The following is a 21,556-nucleotide window of genomic DNA, read 5'->3' as shown; positions in this document are numbered from 1 at the left end:
CACGCATGTACTTAGTTTGTAGGTGTTAAGTTCTGGCAACTTCTGTCCCACACTGAGGTCGTACACATAACGTCGGCCCATGTCATGCAGGTTTTGAGACTCGAAATAATTTGCAACCAATTTACATCCAAGCTTTTGGTTTAGATTCCAAACGGAAAAGGAGAAGTAGGAAAGTAAAACGTGTACTCACATCAGTGACTCCAGCCTCCAGGATGCTGACCTTGGCTTCCTTCTCCAGTGCCGCCTTCTGATGGACTACAGGGGAAAAAAACACAGAGACAAAACAAAAGCTTGATCATAAATTCACTGAAACTGTGCAAAGCACTGATTTTACTTACAGGTTTTATGGACTGAAATAGGAATAAAGGAGGATATCTATGGCCGCATTTCCATTCCCCCTAGAAATGCGCAAAACCCAAACCCAAAAATGTAATGGAAGCTAAGGTTAGAAAATCCTCTCAACTATCACTAAAACATTTTTACACTCTCATGAGGCAGTTTTTCGGACGGTTATTGCAAAAGTGCAATGGAAACACTTGTTTCCCCATTTTCCCATCACCGGAGATGACGCAGGGGGTCATGTGACCGGTTCATTTGAAGTCCATCTTCCTCAAAGTGAAGAATCGTGTGATGACAATATAAGAGAATTATAGGATATCACGAGAGATGGAAATGCAGCTTATATCAGGTTTGAAAAGCTCTCAGGGGGACGTGGACTGAGACAGAATCTGTGATAGATTTACAACACAGTCTGAATGTCTGTCCTCAAGAAGTCTCACGGACGTTCACACCTTGAGCTGGAATCTCTGGCTGATAATGGGTTGGTAAAGAGTTTGATTCATTGGGGAAGGAAAACAGAATCAAAACAGATTCCGCCAACGTCTTCAAGAAACTCTACAAGTCCAGTGTCCTGTGTGCGAGATCTTTTCATATACAAAATAACCTCCAGTTTGTGCGGTGGTGAGCAGGTCGCCCAGAAGGCTGACTGACTTCTGAAATTTGGTCGGTTGTTGGTGGTCACTGGAGAGGCGAGCTCTTTAAAGCCCTGCTACCACGTCCGTTGTAAGAGATATTAACACACAGAAATAACTTTTAAAATCCGAACAGTTGACTGCAATGAAAGGCTTTGCTCTGATTGGTTGGAAGACGATCCAGGTGTGTGCACAGATACAGAATTTGGTGTTTGTATAAGTTGAAACGTGCCTGATAATGAAATCCAAATGTTTAAAAGTGTTACCAGACCATTAGCTTTTAGCTACACAAGGCTAATGGTAAATACTTTATTCTGAAGCCTTGGTGAAAGGAAGATCTTGTCTCCTGTTTCTCTAATGGTGATTTCCTGCTGCCTTTAGACTAACGGGAGCACGTGGCTAACGGTGAAATCGGGATTTTAGCGAGATGTTACCGAGGTGAGCTCCTCCCAGACACACATATTAGCTTACAGCACCTCCACAGGGCTCCACAATAAATCCTGTCGTTCCACATCCAAATGAGCTATTACTGTAGCATATCTTCACTTCATGAAATATGAATGTTTAACCTGACCCGCTGCCAGGCAAATATTAAAACAAATTTCCACACAAATAGAATTAAACGCTGCATTGAAGAGAAACAAATGGCGGCCGGCTATTGAAATTCACGGCGGAGCATGTATTAAAGCCAGAACAAAATGTTATGAGGGGAAAAAAAAAAAAGAAAAGAAAAAAGGGACACATAATTACATTCACTTTGCTTTGCATTTGAATGCACCGGTGTGGAGACAGAGAGCGAGAGCCTTTGTTGACACACCAGGCAGATGAAGGATATGCAAATATGGGCAAAGCGAGCCTTGACTCCGCCGTAGTCCTCCACATTCACCAACAGCTTTAATAATTAGTCTTTCAATCTGTCGGAGCATAATTTACTGGTCAATTTATGCCATATGTTGTGTAACCACAGACCTGGAGCGTAAACACCATTGTCTCATTTCACTGATGGGAACAGGAAAGTCTTTCCAACAGGTAGAGAAGAGAACAATGGTTAAAGTCGATGGTTTAATCAGTTCACACTGTGTTACGTGACGGCGGAGGCTCATTTAGTATGAACAATGTACTCATCCCCGTTTCTTACAGTGTAATAGAACCACAGTGAAGCGCTGGAGCGGTGCCTGACTGGTCTGTCTGTGACCAGGCCACCAGACGAAGACGTATGAACACCTCGTCTGCGATGGCCGAAGTGTGCCGACGTGTCCTAATAGCGCTGTCAGCTGGGCAGCGTTTCCCTTCAGTGGGAAATAGAAGCTGAAGTGGCTGAATTGGTTTGTCAGCGTCGCACTGTTCACACAGGAGCTTCTGGTTCTGGTGCCACGAGCGTCTGACGGAGACGTCGTTTGAGTCTGGTTCAAACTCATCAGGTGTTTTATTTTATTTTTTTTTTCATAAAGAATTGCTGTGACACGCGGGTTAAATGAGCCGTGGGTTGAGGTCCAACATGTTTGAAGTCGACCAGATGAATGAACTGTTCTTCAAAGACAAATACATTCGTTTTCGTATTCAGCAGGAGCCATGAACTTTATTTAAAACAACACGACTCTTTTTGACACAAGACTGAACACAACTGTCGGTGAAGAAGGACAAGTGTGATGCTGCGTCCATGTTGTCTGTCCCAGTCAGATTCCAGTCTTTGAATATTAAGTATTGACCAATCTGAGTCCTGATCCGATCTTAAACGTCCTAAACCTCGCTCAGGGAATTCACATTTAGTCTTCATTTGATAAGACAGACAGACAACGAGGTGAAGTCTCCATGGTTACGGCCAAAAAGTGACAGTTGAACATGGAGATTAGCAGCATTAGCTTGAATCATAGGCTTTAATAGTGTCTAAACTGTAACATTAAATTTAAAAAAATGGGTAAAAGCTGTTGTGCGATTGACTGAAAAGCAGTCAGAGATATATTTTATATTTTCACAGATATCTGCCAAAGAAAAGAGAAGTTAATGTATCACTGCATTAGAATAAACAACTGGAATCCAGACACAGAAACCTGGTGTTGTGGTTCACACTTAGTGTCAGGTAATATTAATTTATGCTGTTTTTTTTTGATTAAGTCAAACCTTAAGTTACGTTCTGGAGGTGCTGTCAGATAAGTTTGTGGATGTTGTTTTTTCGTAGTTACTGTCGACAGTAACTTTTTCAGCTCCAACAATAAATAAGAATAAAACAATAAAGTGAATATTTGTGATCACTCCTCATCATCCTTTTAACGCTACAGTATTTTATGGCTAACGTTACTTAGCGTTAGCATCTTTTATTTAGCTACATTCTACAACTGAAATGAACTGAAACTGAGGCTAATCCACACTAGGTCATATGGATCATTGTTGAGTCCATTTGTCCTTAATTTGATCTGATAATCCACATTTTTCCCGGTCTCTCTGTATTAACTGATACATTTCACTGTGTTTTCGCCTAAAACCAGTTTTGTTCGATTCACCTGATGCCGTCTTTTCGTTTGGTCACACGCCGTTAAAGCGTTGCATCGATTAGTGGAGTTCAGACGAAACCCAGGTGGAGTCGGTAAACGGCAGTGAAACAACACAAGACTTTGTCGCCTAAAGTGACTTTGGTAATTGCTGAGGCAAAGCAGGACAACTTAATTAACACACAAGCAGAGGCAGACAAACCAACACACAACGCACATTCCCGATGAAAGACAGACAGACAGACACAACCGAACGTGAAAGGGGCTCAACGTGAGCTTCATTGGGGCGTAATGAGAGAACTCTAAAGCAACATGGCCGCCGGTTAGTCGCCCAGAGTGAGTTGCGTTGCGGCCAGCGAGCGTGACTACATCACAGGCATCGAGCCCTCTCTAATTAGCCAAAAAGTCTTTGGACATCCCAACAGCACGGCGCTGTGACCTTCCCGAAACGTAGCCAGGAGTTACCCGGACCGTCCTCTTCTCTGCTCTCCTGCCGACTACAAATGAGTCCAAGTCGGAGGAGAGCCGCGCTCCGCCAACAGGCGAGACGAGGTGCCTCATTTGTACCCCGGCGAGCTGTCTCTCCAAAACCCAAATTGGATCCATTTTTAAGGAGCTGCAGAGGGCCAGGTGTCGTAATCAGGACCGACTGGCGACTTTTCTTTTCAGGCTGACAGGGAGCACAGTGTGAAAATAAGCTGTAATGTGACAAAATGGGAACGAAGCAGCGATGGACTGCGGACTGAAAGAAAGCTGAAGGGAAATGATCTATGCTCAGATTATTCTCTCTTTTTCCCCCCCCCCCGTTTCAAGAATATTCCATCTTCCACTGTGCCTCTCAGATACATTTGGACTACAGGGGGAAAAATTGGGCCTGAAGGAAGCAACATGGATCAAATCTCATTTCTACAAAAAAAAAAAAAAAAAAAGGGGGCCCCTTTTATTTTCCCTCCAAAACACACGGAGGCGCTTCATTTGTCACCGGTGCCGCCCCCGTCCTGAATTTTGCTTTATGTTAACTCAATGTATCTGAGGCGCCTTGAGGGAAACGCAGCGAGTGCCGGGGATTCAGAAATGCTTCATTTTTCACCGCTGACAAAAGGGAAAAAAGGGCCCGGGCCGGCTCCACGAGTCCTGGACCGACAGAATAGATGCTTTCTGCAGCACCGAGGGGTCGTTATTTCAACCAGTAACCACCCCCAACCACCCGACCTCCACACCTCACTCCCCCCCTCCCTCCCCCCTCTCACCCCCCGGGTACATTTCAGGAGCCGTATAATGAGAAGAAAACAACAGCCATCCTTCAAAACCAAAGGCACGGAGAGCGCTGCAGCGCCATCGCCGCGGTGACACAGTACACCGACGTAATCACATTACATGATCACGAGAGCGACGATCCCAGGGCAAATTAAAATATATCTGTTGTTGTTGTTTTTTTTATTTATTTTATATTTATTTTTTTTATTATTCGTTTAGTTTTCTTTCTGGTGGTCGGTGCAAGATCTGGTCCGACGCTCGCAGCCATCACTTAATGTCTTGCAGATAATAAAAAAGTCGACAGAGGTAAAGAAAATGTTGCAGCTAATAATAAATATATATCTATATATTGTTTATATAGTGTAAAGGTAGAAAATGAAAAATATTCTAGGTAAAGTTTAGCTAATTTCTTCTTCTGAGGAATTCTCAAATGAGAAATAATGCAAACTTATCCTTAAGAAAGTAATTATGAAAACACTTTTTAGGGAAATAGAAACTTGGCTAAATGTGTTAAATAATCTCTATACGAACACAACATTTGACCTTAAGTAAAATAAATCTGATATATATGAAAAAGGAGACATATTAAGCTTTAAATGAACAGGATTTAAGTGGGATTTAACTGCGGTTGTTGTGTTTTTTGTTTCTTTTCTTGCACATTTCTAGCAGCCAAATGAAAGTGAACCTTTTAGAAAAGAGAGAGATCAAATCTGCTGCCACAAAAGTCACGATCTGCACTTTCCAAATGTTTTGCTTTCCGGAATCACAAAGTTTAAAGGTATTTAAGGATCAAAAAAAAAAAAAAAAAAAAAAAAAATGAGTGAATGAAACGCAGCCAGTTTGCAGCAATGAAGAGAGAAACGATTAAATATGTAAAACCTGATAAGACAGGCGAACACAAACACAGACAAATATATCGTTATTACTCGTGATTTAATGTGTATTTTGCTTATTTCGCAGCACAGTTTTACGCCGCACGTCTGAGCGAACGTGGATTCGAGCTCCTGCTCCTCGAGTCTTCAGTATTTCCTGTCAGGGGGGATTCGCCCGTCGTTTTTTCAGAGGCGTCTTAATTAGATGTGGTGTCGCTCTCACTTGCATTAATCTGATTTCCGATATCAACTTTTCAGCCTTCAATCTGTTCCTTGTTGATCAACCCCCCCCCCTCCCCCCTCCCCCCTCCCCCCGCCCCCCATCCCTCATCCAACTCCCCCATCTCTGGGTGTTATTGCCTGCAGTGATCTGGGCTGCAGTACGAACCAGCAGCAGTGTGAATGACTGCTAATAACTGAATGTGTGTGTGTGTGTGTGTGTGTGTGTGTGTGTGTGTGTGGCTGGGTGGGAGGGGGAGGAGGTGGTGGTGGTGGTGGTGGGGGGGCACCACGAAAACAATGCCACGTGTAATTAAATTCAAAAGCAGGGGGCCGAAATGGCATCCAGGGCCACCTGGGGGACGGGAGACCATTAAGAAAAGACAAGAGAGATGTGTGGACCGAGAGACGAGAGAAGAGAGAGGGTGATAGACAGATGGGGGGAGACGAAACGAGAGGTGGGAGAGGCAAATAAAGAGCGGGTGAGGGACAAGGAGGCCGCGAAGAAAGACAGAGAGGAGGAAAAAAAAAAAAAAAACGAGCGCAGAGGGAAGGAGGGGAGAAAGAAGACGCACAAAAGACACAGGGGAGAAGAAAAGTGGAGTAAATGCTGCCTTCAGATGGGTTCCTGCTGTATTCAGAATATTCAGAAAGGGGTTTTTGTTGAAAGCGTTGACCTTTTTTTTTTGTTAAAGGGTTTTATAATTTCATAAATATGTGTAAAGAAGATGTTTCTACACCTAGACGTTAGCATCTGGTTCCAGATGAACGTATTTAACCCTCAAAGCCTGAACGGATCACTACTCATACGTTAAAGCATGTTTGTTTTTAATTACCGTAACTCACAATGGTTTGCTACATTGATGAAAATCAAAGTGTGACTGAACACTGGGAAGTTGTGCGTTTGTCTGGAAGACCTTTGTGACGTCTCAATGGTTTAACTTTGCGTTGCGTTGCTCCACAACCTGCAGCCGACAGCAGCGCTGCGTCATCATTACCGTAATGGCAGCTTTTTTTATTTCCCAGAAAGTGCAATTTCCCAGTTTACCGATAATTCAAATTCAATTCATGTCTTAAAGGGTTAATAACGAACACGTAGCTACAGCGCTAAGCTCTGCGTTGTAGCTGTAACTTCTGCATCGACTTAACAAAGAAGTTTTCCCATATCACAAGTTCTATTTGGAAAAATGTGTCTTCAGAAATAACCTTTGAAGGAACAACAAACAAGATGAAGCTAGATGCTAGTCTAGTTTCATTCTTGGACTTTTAATAAGGTTGTAAAACTGTTTTTTTTTTTTTTTTCATCGTGCGTAAATTCAAATATTTCATTACTTGCTCTTTGTGTGCGACTGATCAGGTTCTGATTTTTTTAACGTGTTCTATAAAGAATCTAAACGAGACAACTTTAGGTCAATGTCTTTTCTCGACTTCGACACGTTTTAGTTGCGTGATTGTTTGAGTAAATGAGATTATTTCCATTTGAAGGACGCAAAGAAAAAGGCAGGATGGAGAAAGAAAGGAGATAAAAACTGGATCTTTGATCTTCCAGTCAAGCGTCAATATGTTACATACTTTTCTCTTATGCAAATAAATGAAGTAAAAACTACAACTACAAGATCAAATTCTCACATCAAACATTAGTGTTGTGCAATTTACACTCATTGATTTCTTTGACCTCAAACAAGCTACAACATCACTACACTCGTCCTTCTGACACATTATCTGTTATTGGTCAACTATAAACATATGAGTGGGTTACCAAGGCAACCAGAGCCTGGAACGTCCAACGATAGCGTTTAACTTTGAGATGAAGAAAACTGATTGGAGGAGATTTAAGGTACTTGAATCTTTGGTAAGTTTCGGCATTTGAACAACTTTTTTTTTGTCAAAACAAGAAAGAAATTGAAGAAAATGGATATAAGTTTGCGTCCTAGAACATGATGATCCACCCTTTCCATGTTCTTCAACTTAACTCCAGGTCTACTGAGCCCACACGTCCACCAAGGCTGTTTGGCTGAACTCACACATTATCCAGACACACAACAAAACCGTAATGTGTTTGTGTCTCTCGCGGCGTCGAACATTGTTCACCGCTTTAATTGATGACATTTAGCTCTTCGCGCTTCGGCTGCGTTTGATTCATTCACGTTTTAAAAGGCAGGTATTAAACACCTCTGGTAGTTTACATAAACAATTCATTAAGCTGATATGACACTGGGGACCCCGGCAGGAAAAACATATCCCCACCGCCCACAACAATTAATGATCTCACGTCAGCCGACGCCTCGCTGCTCCGAGACGGGAAACTGTATTCCAATAACAAGCGTTCATTAGCCGACCACCACTCCAACACCACGAAGAGCAGAATAAACCCACGTGAACCGGCCACTCTCTTTGCAGCTGAAAGAGGTTTTCTTTCTGTGAGGGAATTGTCATAAAAACTAATATTCCCAAAGTGGAGGTGACCTTTGAGAAATTGAGTCTTGAGTCATAAAACCCAATTCTCCACAAATGGAAGTGACCTACAGCATGTGGGAGAAAGAAAAATGGAATAAAATTCTGTTCTGGCTCCAGAAATGTGACGAGAAACTGGATTCGGGTAAATTGTGCCTCTCTCGTCCCATTCCTTCACTTCAGAGTCGCCATTTTTCTCGCCTCAGTTCTCCAATAAGCTTCTAAATTTTAGAAGCCATTTCATTCGATGCAATACCTTTCTTTAAAAGCAATAGACCCTTTCAAGGCCAATGCTAACCGCCAGCTAACTCAACATTACTTTTATGTTTCATTGGTGTCCAAGCAGAAGTTGTATTTACTACATTACCCTCCACAGTGGTTCCACTTACTTCTTGTACTATCTTTGTTGGAGAGACTTCACTTGATAAAGACAGACCAGACTTCGTCCCCTCTGTGTCCTCCTTTGGTCAAATTGTCCATCCAGTGAGTGAGTATAGGCGTCAGTGAATATAGTCCCATCAGTCAACTTTTTTAAAATAACACTCACGGTCTTGGAGACTGAGTGTATTAGTATATTCTCTAAAATATGTGTTTTCCTCGTTTAATCTTGCCAAAACAGTCCACTGAAATATGCTAACCGGCATCTACAAGCTATATTTAACAAGACATTTTGCCTCCAATTAAGCCCCGCCCCTCAAAAAAACGCCACACTGTTTACAAACTGTGAAGGGGTCTATACACCGCATACACTGAACAGCTCAACCTGTACAACATTTTTAAGCCCAGTCCTTCACCTTCCAACACAATCACACAATTTAACTTAACAAAAAGTGTGTTTCTGAATATATTTCTTGAGTAAGAAATAAGGAAACTTTTACAATTCTGTGGCATTGACCCAAATTACAAGTTGCAGACTCAATCATCAAATCTTTGAATTTGAATGTTGTTTAAGCAGCATGAAAGAGGCGACTGTCATCGTGTCATCCTCCATGAGCATGGTCTCCAACAATGCTCCCATCAATGACCATTAGTTTCCCTTGACCACAACTAGGCCCTGAACACTGGAGACCCACTCATCTAGACGTCGCAATTTCGCACATTAGGTCCCTTTGTATTCAGTGTGGTGATAGGTTTTTTTTTTAATAAACGCAACTAACATGATCCTAAACCTGTATTTGTCTCTGCAGCTTGGACATTTTTGTGTCAAAATGTGTCGCACAGATATAGGTGAACAAATGTGAGTCATTTATAGAAGCCTGGCTCGCTCTGTAACAACGCCACAACAAAAATACTAGTTGATTATTTTTTTTCGGGTTAAGTTGGGTTAATTTCTTTCTCCACTTCCTAATTCACTTTCAACAATGGCGAGAGAAACTTCTCTGGAATTTCGGCAAAAATTTCGCACAAATTTGACCAAACACAAGTCACATACATCTCTACATTTCCAAATGACTTGATTGGCCAGAAAAGATCATTAATCAGTTCTCAATGAAGACACAGAGGTAAAATGTCCTCTAATTTGTAACATTTGGAGATTATTCACACTTCTTTTTAACTTATTTGTCCTGTTTTCTTCTCCCCTCCCTCAGTCAACAGTTTTCCAGATGTCGAGAGACTCTGACATTTTTTATTTTATTTTTACACACTGTATAAAATGTCTGCGCATAAATTAGGATCAGGCGTTTCTATCAGTACCACTGTTGCCATAAAGCCTCATCTACATGAAAACTAAACATAAAGCTGTTGAGACGTTCTATGTACAAATGTATGTCAGATTAAATAAAGTATCAGTGAGTAAATCGTATTTATTGTAAAGAGTTGACTTTCGATGAAACTTTGTTGGCTAGCGCTTATAAAGCTTATCTACTTCATGTTACATCAGGAGTGTTTTCCTCCTCTTTAACCCTCTGGAGTAGACGGATGCACCAGTGCGTCCAAATCACATGACCAATTTAAGACGACGTAGCAGCAAGATGCAGCGTCACAGAATCTCAGTTTCAACTTTTGTAGAAAGTGCCAACTTCAACCTATAGACCAGTTTTTTGTTTGAAAGGCCAAATAAAACTAGACTTTATTATAAATAATTTAGGCCGCAGCTTTTCCTGAATATTTCCTTCATGTTGGTGTCTGCTGGTGGGGAGATGATGAAAAAAACAAACAAAAAAAAACATGACATTTCCTTTCCTATTGGTGGGAAAAATTAATCCCATCAACCAATCAGGAAACGATGTGTCAACGGTTGCTAAGGAAGAGGGAAACATTGTGGGAGCGAGGCTGATTTAGACTTTGAGATGTTAGCACCCATTGTTACAGCTGATGTGGCTGTAAATAGTTGTACAAACATGTGTGACGCATTTCCTGCATTTTAAAAGAAATTGTTGTAAATAGCTTTGTTGTTTGCAAAATTAGTACATAAGCTTTTGAAATTGACACTTTAGATTTACATTCTTAGTAATAAAAATGGTTCATTAAACATGTTTGTGATTTCCACAGTGAAAAATGAAAGTTTTTTCTACTCGGATTTTATGTTTTTAGTCTGGTTTTAGGTCCAATGTGTTAATACAGTTAAAAAAATAAAAATAATTAAAATGACACGTGAGGTTGTGCTGAAAATGAAACCAAAGAAGTTGTAAACTGTTTCTAAGATGAAATATAAAGGTAAAACCAAAAGAATATTATTATACTCTGGACTCCAGCGAGTTAAATTATTATATACTTTAAATTTTTGTTGGCGAACAACACAAATAGCTTCACACGCTACATGAGTAGAGTCAGATTAAAACCAGCAGAGACCAGGTGAGTCACCGACTAATTGAGAGAGAGATTCTTTGGGGAGAAACAGGAAAAACAACGTAAACACAAAATCGTTCGAGACGTTCAGAAACGTTTACGAGGCCGTGATGATGATGATGATCACCTTCATGCTGGAGTCTCCCCCTGCCTTTCTCCCTCTCATCTCTCACCTCCCTCTCTCCTCATTGCTCACATCTGTCTTCTCGCCGCTCCCCTCCTTCCCTCCTTCCCTCCTTCCTCTCGTCCCTCTGGAGCGCAGCGTTTGTGGGGATGGGGGGCGTTTATAAGGCTGATAAGTGGCAGATGACGATCGCCTGGCAGGGCCGAAGATAAGGAGTGCCAGAGTCGGTCCCGCCATCTATCAAACCTCCCACAGCCGAGCCAGGCCTCACCCAGCCTGGGGAGGGGAGGAGAGGGTGAGGAGGGGGAGGGAGGGAGTCTTCAGAGGCAGGGAGGACTCCCTGACAGAGCTCAGGATAGTTACTGTAAAGCTCAGTGTTTGATTTAGCTGCAGACGGCTGCTGCATCGGGATGATTCAGGTCTGCTGGGACAGCGAGAGCAGACGTATCCTTGTTTTATTATGCGATTTAAAGGTCAAAGGAGTGAGCTTTACTATTACTGTAGTGTTTAGTGGTCATAGGTTAAACGGGAAATAGGTCTTTTCCCTGGCACCAGTCATCTGAATGACGCAAATTTAAGGTGGTGCTGTTTGCTGAAGTGTTTCTGGACTCTGTGGCAGACACGGTGCCGTCCTTAATATTTCAGCACTGCAGCAACTAGTCCATCTGAAGACAGCAACTAGTCTGCAGCACAGGCTGCTCAGAATTGTAATGAGCGCACCGTTACCAGAGAAATACACCTGATGAACCGTGAAGAGCGGGAAGCAAACGGACTGAAGAAGCTACTGAAACGTCTTCAGGAAACTCAGGTTAAGTTTCCGTTGTTTCAGCTTCCAACTGGTCGTTAGTTCAACGTGGTTCCCGCCCCCCAGAGGTTAACAGGCGGTTTGGACTCTTCTAACTGATGTGCACAGAAGCAGATTAAAAGAGCTGTGATTGGTCCGCTGGGTTGTAGCGTGTTGATGCTTTAGTATTTCCAGTTGTTCCTCCGTCTCCGTCATTTTCAAATGGTTTGTTTTTGGATCAATAAAGAACAATAAAAAACATTTGTACAACTCGTCTTCGGCAAAAGTTTAAGTCGCCATTGTTGAAAGTAAGGAAAAACAAAAAGACACAGCGCCAACTAGTGTCTGGGTGGAGCTTTTAGTGATAAATGGCGCTACATGGCTATATACAGTATATTTATTAAATGTTCCCCCACAAATTTTAATTTCTTTAAATACACAACATGAATCCAGCATATTTTAGTAAAGTGATAACTTAATGTAACTTAATAATCTATATTTATAAATAGCATGAGACGAATTCAATATAGAACTGAAAAACGCTGAAGACTCGTGTTGTTGGAGGAGTTTGTCGGTAAAAACATTGGTTACATCCTTGAGACGTCATGGAAGTCTTCCAGACAAAAGCACAGACACACTACTGTGAGTCCTGGTAATTCAAGGGCTAATAACCAAATCAGTATTGATTAGTTATAATTTAAATAATAATAATAATGATTTGAAATTATGAAAAGCTTTGTGCACACACACTAATTTATCACTGTAAAAAAAATAAAACTTTCATTTGTGTTGTTTACCAGCAGCTACACAACAACAACCCTGTTGTGCGTAATCACGTTATTTCTCCATGTAATACTTCGCCACCACTGTTTCATTCGCAGTAATCACATCGCAGCCTGTTCAAAATTCAAAACCAGGGAGAAATACTGCGCCACTTAAAAGCCCGACGTTAACGGCCTGAAGAGAGACGCTCTGGTGTCTCTTATCTCAGCGGCTGAAGGAGCCGAAGCAGAGAAGAAGCTGCACTTAGAGCTGCCGACAGAGAAGCCGACATGGGAAGCCGACACTTAACGCCTCCCTCCTGCGTCTCCCCGCGCTCCCTCCCTCTGAACGATGACCTTTACCGTGCATATGACTCATCTCCAGGGCTGAGGAGCAGACGGAGGTGCAGCCACTTGCTTTTCCCGCCCTGAAGTGTGATCACCAGGCGCAGGTTCAGACACAAAGCAGGACGGGAAGACGTTACATGGAGACAAACATCATAATCACACGTTTCTTCCTTTCTTTGGAATCTTTCGGCCCGTCATCAAACTTCTAACTTCTGCCATCAAAACTTATTTCCAGCGCGTTCAGGTCGTCCTCCCCCGTGTTCACACCTGCGTGGTTTTTTTATCCGCTGGGCTGAATTCAGATCAGCCGCCAAGTCCGTCAAAGTCCGCCAGGCGCCAGGCGAAGAGGCGAAGAGGCGGCTCCTCATCCGACCGACGGATCAGGGCGGAAGACGCCGTCCTGGAGCGACAACTGGCAGACGGATCACCTCGCGAATGTTTCCCGAAAAACCGTAGGGACGGAGCCAAGGCACAGCGTCTGGCGCCCTGAGCTAATTCCGTAGCATGTGCTGCTGTTCCTTCCTTCCTTCCTTTTTTCCATCCTTCCTTCCCTCAGCGTTTGCTCCTTGTTCCTCATCGTCAGACGATCAACGTGGATGTAACGTGAAGCGTGTTGAGACGTGATCCGTCTGTGTTTACAAGGAACCTGCAGCATTTAATGCCTGTTGGTCTGAAACTATTCTCGAAACGCATCACCGACTACACCGATCAGCCGCAACATTATGACCGCTGACAGGAGAAGTGAATGACATTCAAACCACCACGTGACAATTCAGTGATTTAGGAACAACAAAAACCATGAATAGCATCACAAGGTGTTGACCTGGCCTCCAAACTCACTAGATCCCAAACGGATCAAGCATCTGTGGGATGATCCACCATCCTCCATGTCCATTCTCTGATGAGCCACAACATTTTGTAAATTTTCACATACATGGATTTCGTGGAGCAGGGTAATGCAGGCTTCTCCTCATCTGAAATTCCACTTGGAGGAAATATCCTCCATTATCGCTGGAGGGACGAGAAGCAGCCAGGACGCCGTGTAACATCTCGCCTGTGCAACAGTCTATTTGTGAGTCTGTGGACGCTCAGGGTTGTTCATCTCGTTCCTGTTGGACGTGTGTATCGACTGAATGAAATCCTTTGCTTTGGTTCACGCTGTGAATTATCAGTAAAAAAGGTGCAGCTGAAACAGCAGAATAGGACGGAATTTGTCTGAAGCCTCGATGTGAAAACAGCAGCAAGGACTCTGGTAATTTAACACGTGCACTTGTTTCCAAATTTATTTCACCTCTGGAATCTTTTAACGTTTCAAAACCAGCTGAACTGTGAATTAACGTCCTTCAGAGAGCTGCTACAGTTACTTAGAAAATATTTTCAGCTTGAATAAAAGAAACCATATTAAGGATTTAAAGTTGACTCATGGGTAATATGAAGTGGTTCAATGGGTCAACATGTGCTGAATATGGACCAATTTTATCATTCTTTCCCACGTCTTTTCCAGTTCCTACCTCAGCCCCCTGGTATCTTCCTTCTTCCTGATGATGCTCTCATTTCACGTTACTACATCCACCCCCCACGACCCTGTTCTGCTGTTTCCCGTCACCAGCTTCTCATTCCCACAGGATCTGGGCTCGGTCGTCCTCCACTACATTCAGAGGCGTCTCCCGTTTTGACCCCCCCCCCCCCACGGTCCATAGCCTGGTTACGGAGCTGCATGTACGTCCTGCCTGCTGGCATCTCACACCCTGCACAGCCTGAACCTGAGGTCAGTTCTGGTGCAGTAGATTCCAGCTTCTGTTGGTTTTGCACTTAGGGCCTGTTCATGTGTCGTGTGTTATTAGCGCCTCAGAAATCAGCAAAGCACCAGCTTAGAGCCCACTTCTGCTTCAAGGTTGGACATTTCAACATGGACGTCTATGGGGAGTTGAAGTTCACTTGAGGATAACTTTTACATGGTTTCAGTCATCCTGTCTCAAATGGGATTGTGTTTGTGTGGTGCTCGTCCGTACAGTCGTCATGAATAGTGAAATAAACTATTGTGACTAAAATCGTTTTTTGAACCAGGCTGTAAACAGGTTTAATAATGCTGTAAAGTTGGGCTTTTTAACATGGGGATCTATGGGGACTTGCTCCCTTTTGGAGCCTCAAGTGGCCACTCGATGAACTGCATCTTTTTTTTGCACCCAGAGGCTGCCACTCGGTGTGAACGCGGCCTAAAGCAAAACCCGAGAGCCTCATAATTATGTCACAACATTTCCGGATTCTCTCAACGTACTCTTAAGGTCTGGTCTAAATTACCTCCCGAAAAGGAAAACAAAGCGGACGCAGATCAGAAGTCTGCCGTGTTCACATCAGTTAGGAAGCGCTTTCATCTGAAGTGACACGCGGCCGGTGGAGCGTGTAGGCATCTTTACAGCCGGGGAGAGAGGAGCCTGACCTCACAGATACCGAAGTCCTCCCTCCACAAAGTGCACAATGTACGTTCAGTGTATTAACACTCACTTCACTTGGCTTAACACACTCGTCTGGTGAGCGTGATGGAAATGGATCTAACACACAGGGGAGCTGAACTTTATTTTTGTTTGTTTGTTTGTTTGCTTGCCGTCGTTTCATTTCATCTTGGTGTTTAATAAACTAAAGTCCTTTCTTTTTTTACTAGCCACACCAGCCGGACACCAGATACTCCAGATAGAAGGAAGAAATGACTTTGGTCAAACACATGCAGCCGGCTTTTCACTGCAGTGAGACAAACAGACGAACCTCAGACCGGTATCAAGACAGCCTCGGGGCACAACCGCCTGATGGGTAAACCCACGATAGGGTGGCTTCCACATCGAGACCTTATCCTTCTTGTCCTACGGCTCCTAATTACAATCCAGGCGATAAAAAATAAAAAAAAAAAAGTTGTTGAAGTGATAAATTTGAAGACGTGACAGCAAACCCCTGAAATCCGACGGTATCAGGAGGTTACTTCTACTCTACGTCTGCTACCAGTAATAATTACATCCACAGCATTAAGGGTAAGAGGGAGGGAGGATGGCTTGTTTGCTCATTTGGAGAAGTGCCAGATGACTTTGAGGAGAGGAGGCAGACTGAACACCAACGGTCCTCGGCAGGAGTTTAGATTGTAAATAAATGGCAGCTTCAGGCATTAAACGCCAAAAAAATAATAACAGCAAAGGCCGGTACACTGGTGGGGAAACCGGCTGAAAGCACCCACTCAGAAGCTACATCTGTGGGACAGATTCAAAGGATAAAAAGGGGATAAAAGGGGGAGGTGTTCCTTCTCCCCAGAGGTTACGCTGCATCCAAGTCTGAGCAGATTCAGAGAGTCAGGTACAGAGATGGAGGAGTCCACTCCCAGTGATAACTTTTATATCCCGAATGAAGACGGAAGCCCCCGTAACTTCAGCCCCGGCATTAACATTAACATCTGTCCCGGCCAATCCAAAGTGTTCACACCTGGTATTAAAAGCCAGCACTCGGGATCCAAGCTCTATTATGCAAATGAACACAGACATCATTTGGGGAGCACATTATATGGTAACAGCTGCCGTCTCTAATGATGCGCCGTCTCTGTTTCAGAACCATGAACAGCTGTTTGTTATGTGCGCGTGTCACGACTTGGGGAGACGACGCGTATTTTGGATCGAGCTGCAGAGTCGCTCTCTTTCGCTGAGTTTATTTGAGCTTATTTATTGATCTCCATCCTGACGTTGGTTAATTTATGGACAAAGATTAGACCTGGAAGCCTGAAAACGTCCTCAAAGACACTTTTTATTATTGAGGAAATACACTTAACTTCTAAAACACTGTACTCCTACTACATTATTTTATCAGTTAATTCTTGTTACCCAAGAGCACCCCTGCTGTGTAGAGTGGTCTTTAATGTGACCCAGGACTCATTGTGTGTTCACACTAACCAAAGGAATGAGAGTCGTTCACAGTTTGTAAACAGTGTGGCGTATTTTAAGGGGCGGAGCTTAGCTGGATGCAAACATCTTAAACACTATAGCCTTAAACGTCGTTTAGCATATTTCAACTTTTGGCAAGTTTTGGATCGTTTTGGCAAGAATGGACGAGTAAAACACATATTTTAGAGAATATACTAATACACTCAGTCCCCAAGAGTGGGTGTTATTATAAAAAGTTGACTCACTGACCTCTACACTCTAACTCACTGGATGGACATTTTGACCAAAGGAGGACACAGAGGGGACAAAGTCTGGTCTGTCTTTATCAAATGAAGCCTCTCCAGCAAAGATATTACAAGAAGCAAGTGGAACCACTGTGGAGGGGAACGTAGTAAATACAACCTCTGCTTGGACACCAATGAAACACACAACTAGCGTTGAGTTAGGTAGCTTAGCAGTTAACATTAGCATTAACATGTAACAAGAACCCCTAAACTAACCCATAAACGTTATCCAGGCTGAAGTTGCATATTACATATTAATCTGATGTCGCTGTGAGTGTTGTTGTTAATTGTCTCACTCCAATCATTTCTTTTAATTGCGTTCAACCAAAGTTGTCTACAACTTGCAATGGTGGGTATGTGATAAAACTTCAAAACTTCTTTTTGCTTTTCTGATTTTGGCCCTAAAAATACAGCAACACGTAATATTCGCGGTTCAAAACGAAAGTGTTCGCCTCAAGCTTCCCTCTGTTTTGCCTCCAGCCAACGTTGTGACGTCACAATGACGTAGGCCATGAAGGCGGCTATAAGCCGGACAGGACGGATTTTAATCTGAGGTCTGAACCGGACCAGAGATGCAGGTAGACAGGCTGTCAGTTGTGTAGTTTTTTTATTTGATTTGCGGTTCATCTGCACAAGAAGAGAGGAACACAACCACTGTGTCTAGCTAGTTAATAAGATAATGCGTGAAAATAAAAGAGACTTCATTTGATTTAACCCATGTTAAAATGTACAACCGTCCATATCAATCGGCCAGAGGTGCGCAACAAATTCCTTGTATGAATCAATCATCAAATATCTGATCATCACCATCTTTGGGGGCTGGTGAAATGCATTCTGGGAGAAAAGCTGAAGCCGAAGCAGGTGATGTGGAAAAGGCAACAACAAGTAACTTCTGATTCACACGAATTTCAACAAAAGGTTATTTGTGCCTTTTCAAACTATTTCAAAGGCTGTTGGGGAACATGTGGACATTTCACAGTATTTCTCAGTTTTTTTGGCATTTACAAACTAAACCTAAAGCTTTTCAATCAGGTTAAATGGTTAAATGTCCAATCACTGCTGAATCTAAGGTATGTCACTGACACGAAGTATCCCCCCCCCCAAAAAAAAATCAGTAAAAATCAAGGCACGTTTAAAGCAGTTATAAAAATCCAAACCCACAATCAGTTAATTCAGATTTCTGCATGTACCTTTGGTTTGACCTTCCAAAACGGGAGCGCAATTTTTTTTTTTTTTTTTTTTTTAGATTACGTCCTCATAACGCTACTCGTCGCAAGGCTGCGGACAAGGAGTGCAAAGTCAAGAAGGTGAGGCAGCAAAACACAATCACTACTGTGGTAATTCCAACATTTCCAATCATGGTGATAAACTTTCTCCAAGAGTCTCATCATTTAGACGACAACCTCCATTCCTGCAGGTGCAGTTCAGGCATTCGAGGGCGTCAAAAGGGAAGTTGTGCAAGGAAAAGTCTGAGTTGAAGTGTCAAGTAAGTCACGGGAACACTGCTGCTGGGCAGAACTGCAAGTTTGTGAATAGCCCACGATATTAAATTGGACTTTTATTGTGATTCTGGAAAACCCCCGCTCACTAAATGCACAAAATATCTCTTCCTCGTCATTTTCCTGCATCTTCCTGACCAGATTTTGAGTCATTTTTCTCTGTAGCGGTGTGTACATGTACAGTATCGGTGCGTTTTGTTGCGGGTGGAAGGGGATCAGATCTGAAAGTCGGACGCAGACCTGGAGCCCAAGGTGACCTCATTACCGACATTTGTTCCGCTTGTCGCCGAGAATCACACACGGCGCCAGTCAGGATCCGGAGAACGCACCGCAGCCGCGGAGGCCGGCTAACTCGCCCATCTGATCCGTGACCCCGGAGAGAATCGGGCAATATCGAGTTCACTTCCGGGGACGTCTCTGTGGAGACTGGACGGGGACGACGCAAACCTGCAGCTGACCTCATTTAGCGGCTTTCATCTCGGGGCATCGGAGGGACGTTTGTGTAGGCAGTTCCGCCTCCGCCTGCTGACCTCGAAAACGTCTGGCGGGCAGAATATCGACACGACCTGAACAAACTGCCCGATCGTGTCTTCAGAGGTGTCAACGTTAAACCGCCTGCAACCGGAATGATAACTCAACCTAATAACTGCAGCTGGAAATGTATTCTTCACCCTGGGATCTTAGCTTCACAGAGGTGTTCATACAAAATGCTCAGGGAGAAGAAATTAGACGACACAAGAAGAGAACGTAGGTTGAAGCCCTCACATGGGACCTCGAGTAATTTGTTTTAATTGCAGAGGTTGACTGTGATTTTAATCCTGTGTGGTCCATGGTTTGTAACTAAAAATCAGCCACTAAAACATCCTGAAGCCACCCCAAACAATGATGTTTTATCTATTTATTTATTGCAAAAAAGGGCTGAAAAAAATCAATATAAAAATAACAATTACATGTGGTCACTAAAATATCATCATAAATCTGTCCATTAGTAGAGCGACCCCCTTCAGTGCGTCCTTATCCAAACCATTCTACTCATTAATATTAATTTAATTCAAGTACTTAAGCAATATTTTTCAGGGCTTGAATTTGTAACCATTTTAGTCACACATGTAATCGGTGTGTGACTATAAAAATGTTTGAGAACAGACGTTATTTATTTCTAAATAACTAAATAAATAAATTCTCAGTCTTTGCTCATGCGCCTTGTTTGCTGACATCCTGTTCATCTCCCCTGTCCTTAAAAAACCTAGTGACGCCCCTGGAGTACATGCCAAAAAGACTTCTGTTGCGTTAAGACTATTTTATTTATTTTCAATGAAGTTATCAACTCATTATAGTGCATACACAAACAAATCAAATTCATTTTCTTTATGCAGCAAAAGCTCTTGATTTTGAGCTATACTTATTAGCCACATGAATAATTTTTTTAGAGTGTAATATATGAGTGTGTCCTCTCTTTCCCCTTGTCGAGTTGTCTGTTGTGTTTGGCTTCTCTTGTTTTTGGGCTACCGGTGTTTTCTTGGACATTTTCATTTAACCATTCCCTGTTTTTTGTTTTTTTTCCCTTTCCTTGACCAGAGCCGCCTCTATTCTGTGAGAAGGCTTAAGGTCCTTCAACATCTGCAGGATGATGCTGAGCATATAATCTGGTGCACAGTTATTTATTTTTATTTTTTTTGCTGTTGCTGTTGCGAGCTGGGGCAGAAGGTTGAAGGTAGCTGATGATGCCAACAGACTGAACAAACTCGTCTGAGCTACAGACGCCTCAGACAACATCTCCCACCGCCTCCACGACGCCCTGGAAAGACTCGGGAGTAATTTCTGTGGTTTCACAGAACTCTACAGGAAATCTTTCCTACCTGTGGAACATCAGACTTTATAGTTCCTGCCTCAATGTGAAATAAATAGTTATTTGTATCTAAAATTTGTTTTATTGTGTATATATTGTTTTACAGGTCTCTCGTCTTTTTATATATAATTCTGTTTTTATTGGAGGAGCTGAACCTAATCTGATGCCGATACGACCTCATCACCAGAAAGTAAACGTCTGTTTCCATCCGAGGCTTCGTCTGATCACCCCCCATCATCCTAGTCGGCTGTGGCCAGACTCTAAAATGACATATGGACTTTATTATTGTTCTTGTTTCAACCGATGGAGGGGAAAAAACTCGGTATTCAGCTGGATAGTCCTACAACCAATCAGAGAAATTTAGCTGTGAACAAACGATACCACATATTTCCTTCCGATACGATACCGGGTACAATTCTGGCTGGTATCACCGGTACCTAGGGATGTGCGATAATATCGGCCAACCGATAATATCGGCTGATATTAGCCTATTTTTGTAATATCTGTTTGGTTTTACCACCGATAATGAAAACCGATAACATAATGACCATAATGTGCTGCGAGACATTTAACGGCGCGTGATTGATGACATCATCAGACCGCACCTGGAGCAAAAACAACAACAGAGTGTAGCTAGTGTGGCTAACAGGTTGCTTGCTACCTAAAATTAGTCTGCGCAAAAAAAAAACAAAACAAAAAAAAACGCCTGCATATATCGGTATACCATATCGGTTGATATCGGAATCAGAAATTAGGAGTGGACAATATCGGCTATCGGCAAAAACTCAATATCGGACATCCCTACCGATAACGATCCGATACTTTGTGTAAATACATATTAATGTGTCTGGTACACCAAAAAAAAAAAAAGTGTATTTCAAACCATAGATTCACAAAGAATACAAGACATGAGAGTAATTTATTTATTTATGTTAAAC

At 42.7% G+C, this 21,556-nt stretch overlaps 1 protein-coding gene across 1 annotated transcript in view; it reads right to left on the bottom strand.

Moving 5' to 3' along the window:
* Positions 1-21,556, bottom strand: part of LOC125010894 (receptor-type tyrosine-protein phosphatase N2-like) — a 206,381-nt gene that overhangs the window by 93,858 nt on the left and 90,967 nt on the right. The window contains exon 12 of the mRNA XM_047589809.1: positions 191-255. Within this exon, the coding sequence (XP_047445765.1) occupies positions 191-255 (65 nt within the window). The remainder of the gene's footprint in view (positions 1-190; positions 256-21,556) is intronic.

Source organism: Mugil cephalus, chromosome 7, assembly GCF_022458985.1.
Source record: "Mugil cephalus isolate CIBA_MC_2020 chromosome 7, CIBA_Mcephalus_1.1, whole genome shotgun sequence".
In the NCBI taxonomy this organism is placed as follows: Eukaryota; Metazoa; Chordata; class Actinopteri; order Mugiliformes; family Mugilidae; genus Mugil; species Mugil cephalus.
The sequence above is the reverse complement of the archived record's forward strand: the minus strand, read 5'-3'. Positions and strand labels throughout refer to the sequence as shown.